The sequence below is a fragment of the Coffea arabica genome, chromosome 3c (assembly GCF_036785885.1).
Source record: "Coffea arabica cultivar ET-39 chromosome 3c, Coffea Arabica ET-39 HiFi, whole genome shotgun sequence".
Lineage (NCBI taxonomy): Eukaryota > Viridiplantae > Streptophyta > Magnoliopsida > Gentianales > Rubiaceae > Coffea > Coffea arabica.
Window position 1 is genome coordinate 8,428,815 of NC_092314.1, and position 12,743 is coordinate 8,441,557.

A 12,743-nucleotide genomic window follows, 5' to 3' on the forward strand; every position below is an offset into this window, starting at 1 on the left:
GCGCGGTCCATAACATTTGTGAGGTCTAATCAAACTTTCATTATTTCTTCCAATTTGTTACTATTCGTGCGTTTCTTGGATTAATTATTCATGGGTATTTTATTAATTGAATATCAACGACCGGGTATTTAATTTAATTTGATAGCCTACTGTCACGTTAATTAAATTGAATCCATAATTGTTCGTTTAGTTGACACCTAGTGACAACCACCATAATTGGGTTTATGTTGGGAAAACGTAAGATCTAGTTTAAATAGACTCTCTTAGCGTGTTTATTGGTTAGGGTTGGGTTCTTCTAGTTTTAATGCAATTGGATAATTAAATTTCTATGGTCGGATCTAGGATTGTTTTCTGGTTAGAAAAGCAGTTAATGATCGTATCTTGACTGTCGAAAAGGTAAGAAAGAATTAGCTGTCAGAGCTTGTTGATAGTTATAACCAATCTAGTGACGAATGAATGAAATATCTTTGCATCGATGATCATTTAATTGGACCGTGCCTGAACAGTTGATCTTTTGAGGAGAATTTTATTAATTGCTATTTTTAGTAAGTTGTACTTGTGGAGTTATCTTTTGAATTTTATTTGTTTTATTTTCATTTCCATCCTATTAATCATCCTCCAATTTTTATTCTATTGACTTGGAAAGAAACAATTTCCTACCCGTTCCCTGTGGAATAGACCCTACTTGCCATTGTACGCAAAATTAATATTTTTTTATAGACAAATCTGGTATATCGGATCAAGCCAACTTTTCGGAAATAGGGTAAATCAAATAACCCATTGCACACCTAGGGTCTCTGCTCCAGTACTTGGATTTATTCTATAATTAATTGTGGTGGTAATTAGGACTCTTTAGTAATTATTATTGTACAGGTTCGGCACCTGTTAATTTTTGGCGTTGTTGCCAGGGAGCGGTGTTTTGGTTAATTTTGTTTCTTTCTAAGTTATTTTATTTGGGTTTGTCTGGCATTTTTCTAGTTTATACCTCGTTCTTCTCGCACAGGTGAATTGATTTTCGATCCGGAGGTAGAGAAGACTGCGCGCCGAATTAGGAAAGAGACTAGACAACTCAGAGAGGAGCAATCTAGCATAGCTTCTCAGGAACTAGATCCAGAGATCGAATTAACAGATTCAAATGGTGATAGTTCAAGTGACCAAGACAAAGAGGATATCCCTATGGTGAATGCAAGAACACTAAGAGAGTTGGCTGCTCCGGAATTGCCCCAGCAATCTCTGTGCATTACATTTCCAGTTCTAGCAGAAAATACTTCTTTCGAACTGAAGTCGGGGTTAATTCACCTATTACCCACGTTTCATGGCCTCTCAGGTGAGGAGCCCCATAAATACATCCAAGAGTTCGATGTGGTATGCTTCAGTATGAAGCTTCCAGAAATTACTGAAGAGCAGATCAAACTCAAGGTATTTCCTTTCTCCCTTAAGGATGCAGCAAAGGATTGGTTATACTACCTACCTGCAGGTAGTATCACCACATGGGCCCAATTTAAGAAAAAATTTTTGAAAAAATTCTTCCTTGCATCCCGAACTGCAAGTCTAAGAAAAGAGACATGCAGCATTAAGCAGGATCCTGGAGAGTCTCTATATGATTACTGGGAAAGGTTCAATAAGTTGTGTACTAGATACCCACAGCATCAAATTAGTGAGCAACTATTGATCCAATATTTCAATGAGGGACTCCAGTCGACCGACAGGAGTATCATTGATGCTGCAAGTGGAGGAGCATTAGCGAACAAGACACCAAGGAAAGCGTGGCTACTCATTGAAGTTATGGCAGAAAATTCTCAACAGTTTGGTTTCCTTGAGAGTAACTCTACCCATAGGGTTAATGAGGTGGAGACGACATCTATTCAGCAGTAGATATCAAAGCTAACATTTTTTGTTCGACAATTAGCTGTGGGAAACATGCATCAAGTAAAGGCCTGTGGAATTTGCACAAATGTGGATCATCCCACTGACTCGTGCCATTTGTTGCAAGAGGATGAGGCTGAACAAGTGAACATGGCTGGAGGCGTGCCCGCGCCTCGAAAATGGTACGATCCATACTCCAACACATACAATCCGAGTTGGCGAGACCACCCTAATTTCAATTATGGTAATAGGCTACAGAATTCATTCTCCAATCGTCCACCAGGAATCCAACAACCGTGGCAACAAAAGTCTCACCCCTCGTCCTCCAGCTCAGGAAGTTCTTTGGAGGAAATTTTCAAGAGTTTGGCCACGACCACTGCTCAACTCCAGCAAGAGACTAGGTCCTTGGTCACGAGTACTGCTCAGTTTCAACAGGACACCAAAGCAGGCATGAAAGATATGGAGATTCGAATGAGTCAAATGGCAATTGCCATTAATCGCCTGGAGTCCCACGTCTATGGGAAATTGCCTTCACAGCCTGAGGCAAACCCCAAGAATGTAAGTGCCATGACATTAAGGAGTGACAAAGAGGTGGAGGGGCCTAAGGCCACAAACCTGAACAGCAAGAATGAAGATGATATCGAAAACGAGATGAAAGAAGAAGGACGCATCCGTGGCAACCCTGAGGTAACTCTTACTCCATCTGTGCCCATTAAATCTAATTTACCCCCTTTTCTATGCAGGTTAGAGAAGGCGAAGAAGACGGAAAAGGAGAAAGAGATCCTGGACGTATTCAGAAAGGTGGAGATCAACATCCCTTTGTTGGATGCAATCAAGCAAGTACTGAAATACGTGAAATTTCTCAAGGACTTGTGCACCCATAAAAGAAAGTTGAGAAGGGATGAACGAGTAGCCATGGGGAAAAGCGTATCAGCCATACTCCAAAAAAAGTTTCCACCCAAATGTCGGGATCCAGGTATATTTACGATCCCCTGTAAGATTGGAAATACGCCGATCAGGAAGACCATGTTGGATTTAGGGGCATCAATTAATGTGATGTCAAAAACCATTTATACATCTCTAAATCTAGGACCCCTTAAAGAAATGGTCATCATAATCCAACTAGCCGACCGCACTAATACTTACCCTGAGGGGCTAGTTGAGGATGTCTTGGTTTAGGTGAATGAATTAGTTTTTCTCGCAGATTTTTATATCCTGGACATGGGAGATGAAAAGTCGTTAAATTTGTCGCCTATCTTGTTAGCTAGATCGTTTCTTAGCACTGCCAAGACCAAGATAAATGTGAATGAGGGTACTTTATCAATGGAATTTGATGGAAAAACTATGAATTTTAATATTTTTGAGACGATGAAGTATCCAGAGGAATCTAACTCAGTCTTTGCTTTGAGTGTTATTGAGTCTTTTGTGCAGGAAACTTTCGAATTAGATGGCGAAAACGCATTGGAAGTGGCTCTAATCAAGTATCTTGAGTTGGGTGTAACTCTTGATGTGGACATGAGGAATGAGTTGCACCATGCTGTTGAAACCTTACACTCACTACCCACTGTTTCTCCAAGGTATGAGTTTACTTCTTTCTTTGTGCCGGAAACTCATACAAAACTGTTTCCTTCAGTTGTGCAGGCGCCGGAGTTAGAGCTTAAGTCTCTCCCGGAGCATTTGAAGTACGCAATCCTGGGAGATCGGGAGACGCTTTCAGTGATCATCTCTGCCCATTTATCTCCAAGTCAAGAGGACAGACTAGTGCGACTCTTTAGGGAACATAAGGAGGCGATCGGGTGGGGTATAGCAGATATCAAAGGGATAAGTCCATTCTTATGCATGCACTGAATAAGACTCGAGATCGATGCAAAGCCGGTGAGACAGGCACAACGGAGATTGAACCTCTTAATGATGGAGGTTGTGAAAAAAGAAATACTCAAACTCTTGGAGGTAGGGATCATCGTCGCTATCTTGGACAGCCCTTGGGTGAGCCCTGTTCAAGTGGTCCCGAAAAAGGCGGGGGTGACTGTAGAGGAGAACTAGGAGGGTGACATGGTTCCGGTCAAGAAAGCTACAGGTTGGCGTCAGTGCATTGACTACCGGCGGCTAAATTCTGTGACGAAAAAGAACAATTTTCCTCTCCCTTTTATTGACCAAATGATTGAAAGGTTGCCTGGTCGTGTTTACTATTGTTTTTTGGATGCTTTTTCAGGATACTTCCAGATTGCGATAGCACCGGAGGATCAGAAAAAACCCACGTTCATCTGCCCATTTGGTACGTTTGCTTACCGTAGGATGTCTTTCAGTCTTTGCAATATTCCAACAACTTTTCAAAGGTGCATGGTAAGTATTTTTTTAGAATATGTGGAGAAGATAATTGAGGTGTTCATGGATGATTTTAACGTATACGGAGATAGTTTTGAGGAATGTCTTGATAATTTAGTTTTAATTCTGAAAAGGTGCATAGAAACGAATTTGATTCTTAATTGGGAGAAGTGTCACTTTATGGTCGAGCATGGTATTGTCTTAGGGCACGTTGTGTCGGCCAAGGGAATAGAGATAGATAAAGCTAAAATAGACCTTATTTCTGCTCTACCTTACCCCATGTGTGTAGGAGAAGTGCATTCTTTTTTGAGCATGCAGGATTTTACAGGAGATTTATCAAAGATTTTTCAAAGATAGGAGCACCCCTATTCAAGTTACTGCAGAAGGACGTACCCTTTAACTTCACTAGTGAATGCAAGGTAGCCTTTGATAAATTAAAGGAGTCGTTGATATCGCCGCACATCATTCAACCACCAGATTGGAGCCTACCATTTGAAATAATGTGTGACGCTAGTGATTATGCCGTAGGGGCCATATTGGGGCAAAGAATTGGAAAAGCGCCGCACGCGATCTACTACGCATCGAGAGCATTGAGTGGAGTCCAACTTAATTACTCCACGACGGATAAAGAATTACTAGCTATTGCTTTTGCACTAGAAAAATTTAGGTCATATTTATTGGGTGCGAAAGTAATTGTTTTCGCTGATCATGCAGCTCTGAGGTACCCGTTAGCGAAAAAGAATGCAAAATCGAGGCTCATTAGATGGATCCTGCTCCTGCAGGAGTTCGATTTAGAAATCAAGGATAAGAGTGGAGTCAGGAATTTGGTGGCTGACCATTTGAGCCGATTGCTCACGAATAAGGAAGATCTGCCGTTGAGAGAGTCATTTCCCGAGGAGCAATTGTTAGCCCTTGATTCATCTGTACCATGGTATGCCGACATTGTAAACTTCTTGGTAACGAATCAATTGCCTGCAGGTTGACCAAAGGCTAAGCGAGATAAGCTGAAGAGTGATGCCAAGCATTATATTTGGGATAACCCCTACCTGTGGAGGCAGTGCTCGAATCAAGTGATCAGAAGGTGTGTAAGTGCTGGTGAGTTCCATTCTATTTTGAATTCTTGTCATTCATTTGCATGTGGGGGCACTTTGGGCCAAAATGAACAGCTCGTAAGGTGTTAGAGAGCGGTTTTTATTGGCTTATTCTTTTTAAGGATGCATATGTGTTCTGCAAATTTTGTGATAAGTGTCAACGGGTAAAGAATATTTCTCGTAGAGACCAAATGAGTCAAACCCCCATATTGTTTGTTGAGATTTTTGATGTTTGGGGTATAGATTTCATGGGTCCCTTCCCCTCGTCTTATGGTTTCTCATATATTCTCCTAGCTGTCGATTATGTTTTCAAATGGGTGGAGGCGTAGGCCACCCGGACTAATGATTCGAGAGTGGTTGCATATTTTATTAAATCTAACATTTTTGTCCATTTTGGAATGCCGAGAGCTATAGTGACTGACAGGGGCACCCATTTCTGTAATAAGACAATCGCTGCGTTGTTTCATAAGTATGGCATGCTCCACAAAGTGTCCACTCCCTATCATTCACAGACGAATGGTCAGACCAAAGTATCAAATAGGGAGGTCAAGTCAATCTTAGAGAAAATGGTGCGGCCTGATAGAAAGAACTGGAGTTTGAAGTTAGAAGATGCTCTTTGGACTTACCGCACTGCATATAAAACACCGATTGGGATGTCCCCATACAGGTTAGTCTTTGGGAAGTCGTGTCACCTTCCAGTGGAATTTGAACACCGAGCGTTCTGGGCATTCAAGCGGTGTAACTTGGATCTTATGGAGGTCGGAGGACATAGAAAGCTCTAATTACAGGAGTTGGAGGAACTAAGGAATGAAACCTATGAGAACGCCGCAATTTATAAAGAGAAGAGTAAAATTTTTCATGACCAACAGGTCTCTAGAAAGTCATTTGTCGTAGGACAAAAAGTTCTCCTTCATAACTCGAGGCTTAAGTTTTTTTCGGGTAAGTTGCGTTCGCGTTGGATTGGTCCATTTGTTATCTCTAATATTTTTCATTATGGCGCAGTGGAGATCCAAAGTTTCAAGACGGAGAAGAAGTTCGTGGTCAATGGTCACCGTTTGAAACCTTATTAAGAGGGGTTTAATAGTGAGCAAGTGGAGGTTATATCTCTTGATGATCCAGATCTTGAGGCCTAAACAGCTGATAGCCATGTCTAGTCAAAGACATTAAAAAAAAGCGCTGCTTGAGAGGCAACCCAAGGATTACAGTATTAGTTGGGATCATTTTTCATTACTTTGTAATTTTTCAGTTTTATTTTTCTATTTTGATTGTTTTTGTGGTGATGGACAGAAGACTAGCAATTCCAAGGCGTGCCCACGCCTTGGAAGGGGTGTGCCAGGTGCCCTGAGCAGATTGGAGACTGGCAGTCGCAAGGCGTTGGGCAGAAAACCATGTTCTCCAAGGTGCCCACGCCCTCCTACCCCTCCGCTAATGAAAGTAAAAAAAAAAAAAAGACTTTTTGACCCTGACGCTACTTTTCCACTCTTTCTTCTCCTTGTCTAGTTTTGTCTAGTTCCCTACCAACCCCTTAGTCTTCATCTCAGCAGCCTTCTTCTTGTCCCTGTGAAGACTGCCGCCACCTTCCATCGCTGTCCACCGCTGCTGCTCCCTCCTCCTCGCATGACCTACCAGATCTGGTCACCCACGGCGCAAGCAGCGTCCCCCATCTCGTGTCCAGCGCGTGCGACCTCTTGTGGGCCCAGCCATGCCCAGCAGTGCGCACCAGTCCGCGCGACACCCTCTGCCTGCGTGCCTGCTCCTCCTTCGCATGCGCCTTCCCCTCCTCCCTTCAGACCCCGCGCGCGCCCAATAGCACGCGGTCCTGCTCTTCACGTCTGCCAGGCGCTCGCGACCTCGCGCTCCCAGCTCACGCAGGCTCGGGACCCTCAGCGCGCAGCCCCAGCAGTGCGCATCCTCTCAGCAACCTAGCGCGCGCGACCTACCTGCGCGCTCTTCCTCCCTCTCACACGCGTGACCCCCCTGAGCACTACCTGCGCGCCTGCTCCACCTTCGCACGACCGCCAGCCGCACATTCCCACTCAGCCAGCAGCCTCCATTTCGCACGCGCGGTACCCCCTTCAGCAGCACAGCGCGCGCGGCCTGCCCAGTTCAACCGCCGCGCGCCTTCGTCACGCACCACTGCAGTCGCGGCGTGCTGCCCTTGGGCTTCTTTTCCCCTCGCCGTGCGTCACCTCCATGGCCTCCTCCAGCGTGGACCAGAAAATAAAAGTGGTACCCCTATTTTACCAAATTTTTGGTCAATTGGTCTTCGCATTTGGAATTTTATTGCTGTCTTTGACTCAGATTGGGATTTGCTACATCTATGGGCTCTGGCGAATCTGATTTTGGTACACATGGTCAGTAACTAGCCGATTGTTGATTATTATTGACTGCTAGTGAAATTTATGAGGTGTTGGATTTGTTTTCTTTATTGTTGTCTGTGAAGTGCCGCCATTGGGAAATTCTTGTGTTTGTTGCCTTGTCGTCATTTGGTGGGGTAATTGTGCTCCCTTTTTGCTCTTCGACCGCTGACTATTGAGCATTATTTGTTGGCTGTGATCCCCTGTCCTCTTGTGGGTGGTTGATTGGCTATCTCTGTCATTGATTATACTCTATCTGTGGTCCCCGAATGCCTCCGAAAAAAGCAACAACTGCTGGGCCGTCTGGGTCCCAACCTCGTAAGAGGCGAGCCCCGGTTTAACCCCCTATTCGGTCCCGTTTGGACCTGCAAAAGAGCACTATGTCTCCTGGAGAGTGGGAGGAACCGGTCACTAATCTTACAAGGGCATAGCAGGACCGATTTAATAGTTTGGTGCACCGTTCTTTTGCTCCTTGTAAGTGCTTCCTTGCCTCAACCCTGGACCATTTGCGAATTGCACGAGAAGTTGAACAGTTGTTCTCGGCAATAGGTTGGCAAAAGTATCTAATTATTGACTACCCTACGTTTGAGGAGTTATGTTGTGAATTCTACTCCACCTTCGAGTTCACCAGAAATGAATTCATCACTTTGGATGAGCCGGAGATTATTCAATTCAAATTAAAAGGCACCCAGTATAGTATGTCCATTAATGAGTTTAATCCGACTTTGGAGTTTGTCAGTGAGGATACCATTGCATCCGGAGCATATATTAACAGTGCATGTGACTATACCAGACTGTTTTCTACTGAGTATATTGACATTTGGAGGGAGTGGTTCACGGATCGGCAACTTTACAATCCGAGTCAGTCCAAAGCCTCTCATCTGAAGGATCCGGTCTTGAAGGTCATCCACAGGTTCTTGGCTCACAATTTCTCGGGGCGGAAGGATTCCTCCGACACTCTTACCAAGGCGGAATTTTATTTTCTTTGGTGCATGCGAAACAAAGTTCAAGTTAACTTTGGATGTTGGGTGGCCACTCAAATGCAGTCAGTCATTCAAAAGCGCAATAAATCGTTGATTCTGGGCTCGCTCATTACTCACTTGGTTATTCGACTGGGATTGCTGGATCTCGACAAAGAGCACAACTTCGCTCTTGCTCGGGAAATTGAGTCCTTGGATTTGCGTAGGTTGGAGCAAATGGGGGTTATTTTCAAAGTAAGCGATGTCTATCAGTTTACGCCCCCTGGCGAGGGCAGGCCACAACCCCGGGTTCCTCCGACTGCTCCTTCTACTGACTCTCCACCTCATCCGGATCAGGCGGGTCCGTCCTCCTATCATAATCCTATTGTTTGGGACTCCCGCTACCAGAACCTCTAAGATTCCTTCGATGAGCTAAACACCCAAGTGTCTAGATTAGATGGCCGTCTTGCAGCGCTACAAGTCTTCGCCCATATTCAGGCAGAGAATCAAGCGACTTTCTTCGCTCACATTGGTTTCACTCCACCTCATCCTTCTCCGCCTTAGTGTCTCGGTGCCTTCTCTCGGTGGTCAGGGAAGTTTCTCTCCTTATCCCCTACTACTTCATCAGTCATTTCTACATTGAGAACAATGTAGATTTTAGGTGTGGGGGGGATGGTTGCTATTATTTCTTTTTTACTTCCATTATTTCCTTTTATTCAAAAAAAAAAAGAAAAAATGGGAACAACCAGAAAAGAAGAAAAAAAAATGAAGAAAGAAAGGAAAAGAAAAAAAAGAGGGGGTATAGTTAGTTGACTTTCTTTATATTGCTTCGTTTCTTAACTGTTAGAGCATGCTGCTATGATGAATTGTACACTCATGGTGCATGGGTATGTGGTCAGATATGCTAGCTGTGCATTTTGCTTCCCTTGGCAATGTCGTTGAATGTTGAATGTGCTGGACTTGACTCATTCTTGTAATTTGGGAGCTTTTGAGCCATGCATGAGCACATTGTTCTTGTTTGCTCTATTTTTGTTGGATTGAATGGGTATCACACATGGTATTGACATTCTAGAACTTGCTATTTTATACATGTCGAGACTACATTTTGTTGAATTGGATGCGTTTGAAATGATAAGAGCATTTAGGATTTAACCCTCTTTAACTATCTCAAAATCAAGCCCTCGTCTTATCTTCCAATAGTGAACCAATTTGAACTTTTATCCGTCAAGTTGTTTGTCAGCCATATTGATAACCCAAGACTTCTTTAGACTTTCTTGTTCACCCCCGTGTTATCAAGAGATGTTTGAATTCCATCTTTTGTGCAAGGCAACTAAATCTGGGGTCGCAAGTGCTGTTAGAGTAGAATCTGTATGATACTATCTTTGTGCATCTGAAAAAAAAGGGAGAAATCGACAATAAGCTGCTGATCAGAAGACTCTGACTTACAGGGCGTGCCCACGCTTTGCGAGACATTCTTCCAAAAAAAAAAATAAAAAAAAAAATAAAAAATTTTGGCGGCACTTGCACAGTATGTACAGCAAGTGACACTGTCTTATTTGTGGAATTCTCCCGGTGAAGCATTGTGGTTATGTGATGGATATCAGACATTTCACTGACACATTGCACCTTATCTTCACCTTCTTATCCCGTCTTTTACCTAAACCCCATTAAAACCCTATTAAAGTCTCTTTGATTTGTGTATTTAGTTCACTTTTCAGTGGTGGAGATGTTATAAATGTGCAAGCCTATGGTAATTCCATTCCGTGGTGTTGATTTGAGCGGTCCTAGTATTCATACATTTTCTTTGAATTACCACCTGTCCGGTGTGTTCTAATTTTGGTAATATTGTCGGGGATGCGAGATGTTTGTGTTAAGTATAGACGACTCTGATACCGTGGCTACCTTGATTGTGCTTCTGAGTTTCAAATTGCTTGAGAAAAAGTATTGTCTAGGTGTGGGGGGATTTGATAGAGTAATTATTTGGCACATTTTACACTGTTATTTTGTCCTAATTTTGGCTACTTACCGCGCTAAGTATTGAGATGTTGCTCATGTTTCATATTTGTATGAATTGTAGGTGATTGGTGTAAAAAGTGTTTTCACGAGGCAAATTTGCAAAAGACTCTCTATTTCATGGTGTGCCCACGCCAGAAACTGAAGAGCTACACCTAAAAGCCAGACCCGCGGGATTGGCAAAACAAGTGAAACATCAGGAAACCAAAAGTGATCCACGTGGATCAGACACATGGGATTAATACCCCAAAAGAGAAGCTTTGAAGAGGACTTTTGGGTGGATTTCTCCTGCGGTGGCTACTGAAAATATAAAAAGGCCAGATTCACGTCTAATAGGGACATTGGCTTTGGTTTTCAATTATAGTATCAGACGTTTGCTTCCTTTTAGGTAGAAATTAATTAGGCTAGCTTTTGTTTTTGTACCGTCAGACGCTTTTTCACCTTTTTTTTCTTCTCTTCAATAGCAATTAGAATAGGCCAGACGTCTTTTTCCTTTTGACTTTTAACCCTTGCTCTGGACAATTTTGGTTAGCCTTTTGCTTTGTAATTGCGGCTCCAAAACGAAGGCGAAGTCAGAGCCTTCTCTGTTGTTTCTTCAATTAATTCACCTTCCCCAATTCTTCGGCAATTAATTGAATGAATTCAATTAAATCACACGGGATTGACACGATGAGGAGCGGCTAATTTTCTCCTCTACCCAAAGATTGATGCAAGGGCGCGATCCATAACATTTGTGAGATCTAATCAAACTTTCATTATTTCTTCCAATTTGTTACTATTCGTGCGTTTCTTGGATTAATTGTTCATGGGTATTTTATTAATTGAATATCAATGGCCAGATATTTAATTTAATTTGATAGCCTACTGTCACGTTAATTAAATTGAATCTGTAATTGTTCGTTTAGTTGACACCTAGTGACAACCACCATAATTGGATTTATGTTGGAAAAATGTAAGATCTAGTTTAAATAGACTCTCTTAGCGTGTTTACTGGTTAGAGTTGGGTTCTTTTAGTTTTAATGCAACTGGATAATTAAATTCCTACGGTCGGACTTAGAATTGTTTTCTGGTTAGAGAAACAGTCAATGGTCGTACCTTGACTGTCGAAAAAGTAAGAAAGAATTGGCTGTCAGAGTTTGTTGATAGCTATAGCCAACCTAGTGATCAATGAATGAAATATCTTTGCATCGATGATCATTTAATTAGACCGTACCTGAACAGTTGATCCTTTGGGTAGAATTTTATTAATTGCTATTTTTAGTAAGTTGTATTTGTGGAGTTATCTTTTGAATTTTATTTGTTTTATTTTCATTTCCATCCTTTTAATCATCCCCCAATTTTTATTCTATTGACTTGAAAAGAAATAATTTTCTATCCGCTCCCTGTGGAATCGACCCTACTTGTCATTGTACTCAAAATTAATATTTTTTATGGACAAATCTGGTATATCGGATCAAGCCAACTCTTCGAGAATAGGGTGAATCAAGTAACCCATTGCACATCTAGGGTCTCTACTCCAGTATTTGAATTTGTTCTATAATTAATTGTGGTGGTAATTAGGATTCTTTAGTAATTATTATTGCACAGGTTCAGCACCTGTCATTCCCAGATTCCTCAATATCTTTCTCTTTATTTCTCCGAGTTTGTGTGTTGGTTGTCTGAAAACAAAATGAAGGAAATTTATTCTTGATTTGTGGTTGTTTAAACACACAACTTCCTTATCCCACACTTCGTAGCCTATCACCAAAATAAGATTAATACTATAGATAGTATTCTATTAATAATTAAGATAGGGGATAAATGTTTTATAAAAAAATACTTTTTTTTTTTTGGATAAAAGAGGCCCGAGATCAGGTATTCCCCATATTTAAATCCAAGAAAATTTGACCATCTGGTGAAACCAAAACTTGAAAAAAGGAAAAAACCAATAAAAAGAGAGAAGGAATGGGGGACATGCAAGTGAATTTTGGGGTCTTTTCAGTAAATTAATAGAGAAGATGTACTGGATAAAAGCGGCTTACATTTTTATTCTTATTTCGTGAGCGAAATTTGATTTCTTCAGAATTTACAATAATTCTAGGAATGTGGGAGATCTTGTGCAATTCTGGGCGGCTTCCTTTGGTGCACCTCGT

The 12,743-nt window shown here is 42.0% G+C and overlaps 1 protein-coding gene across 1 annotated transcript; it reads left to right on the forward strand.

The window, feature by feature from the left end:
• Positions 1-1,920: 1,920 nt before the first annotated feature.
• LOC113735508 (uncharacterized) lies at positions 1,921-3,045 on the forward strand. Its single transcript, XM_027262508.1, has one exon. It carries the CDS (start codon positions 1,921-1,923, stop codon positions 3,043-3,045), a length of 1,125 nt encoding a protein of 374 aa, XP_027118309.1.
• Positions 3,046-12,743: the final 9,698 nt, after the last annotated feature.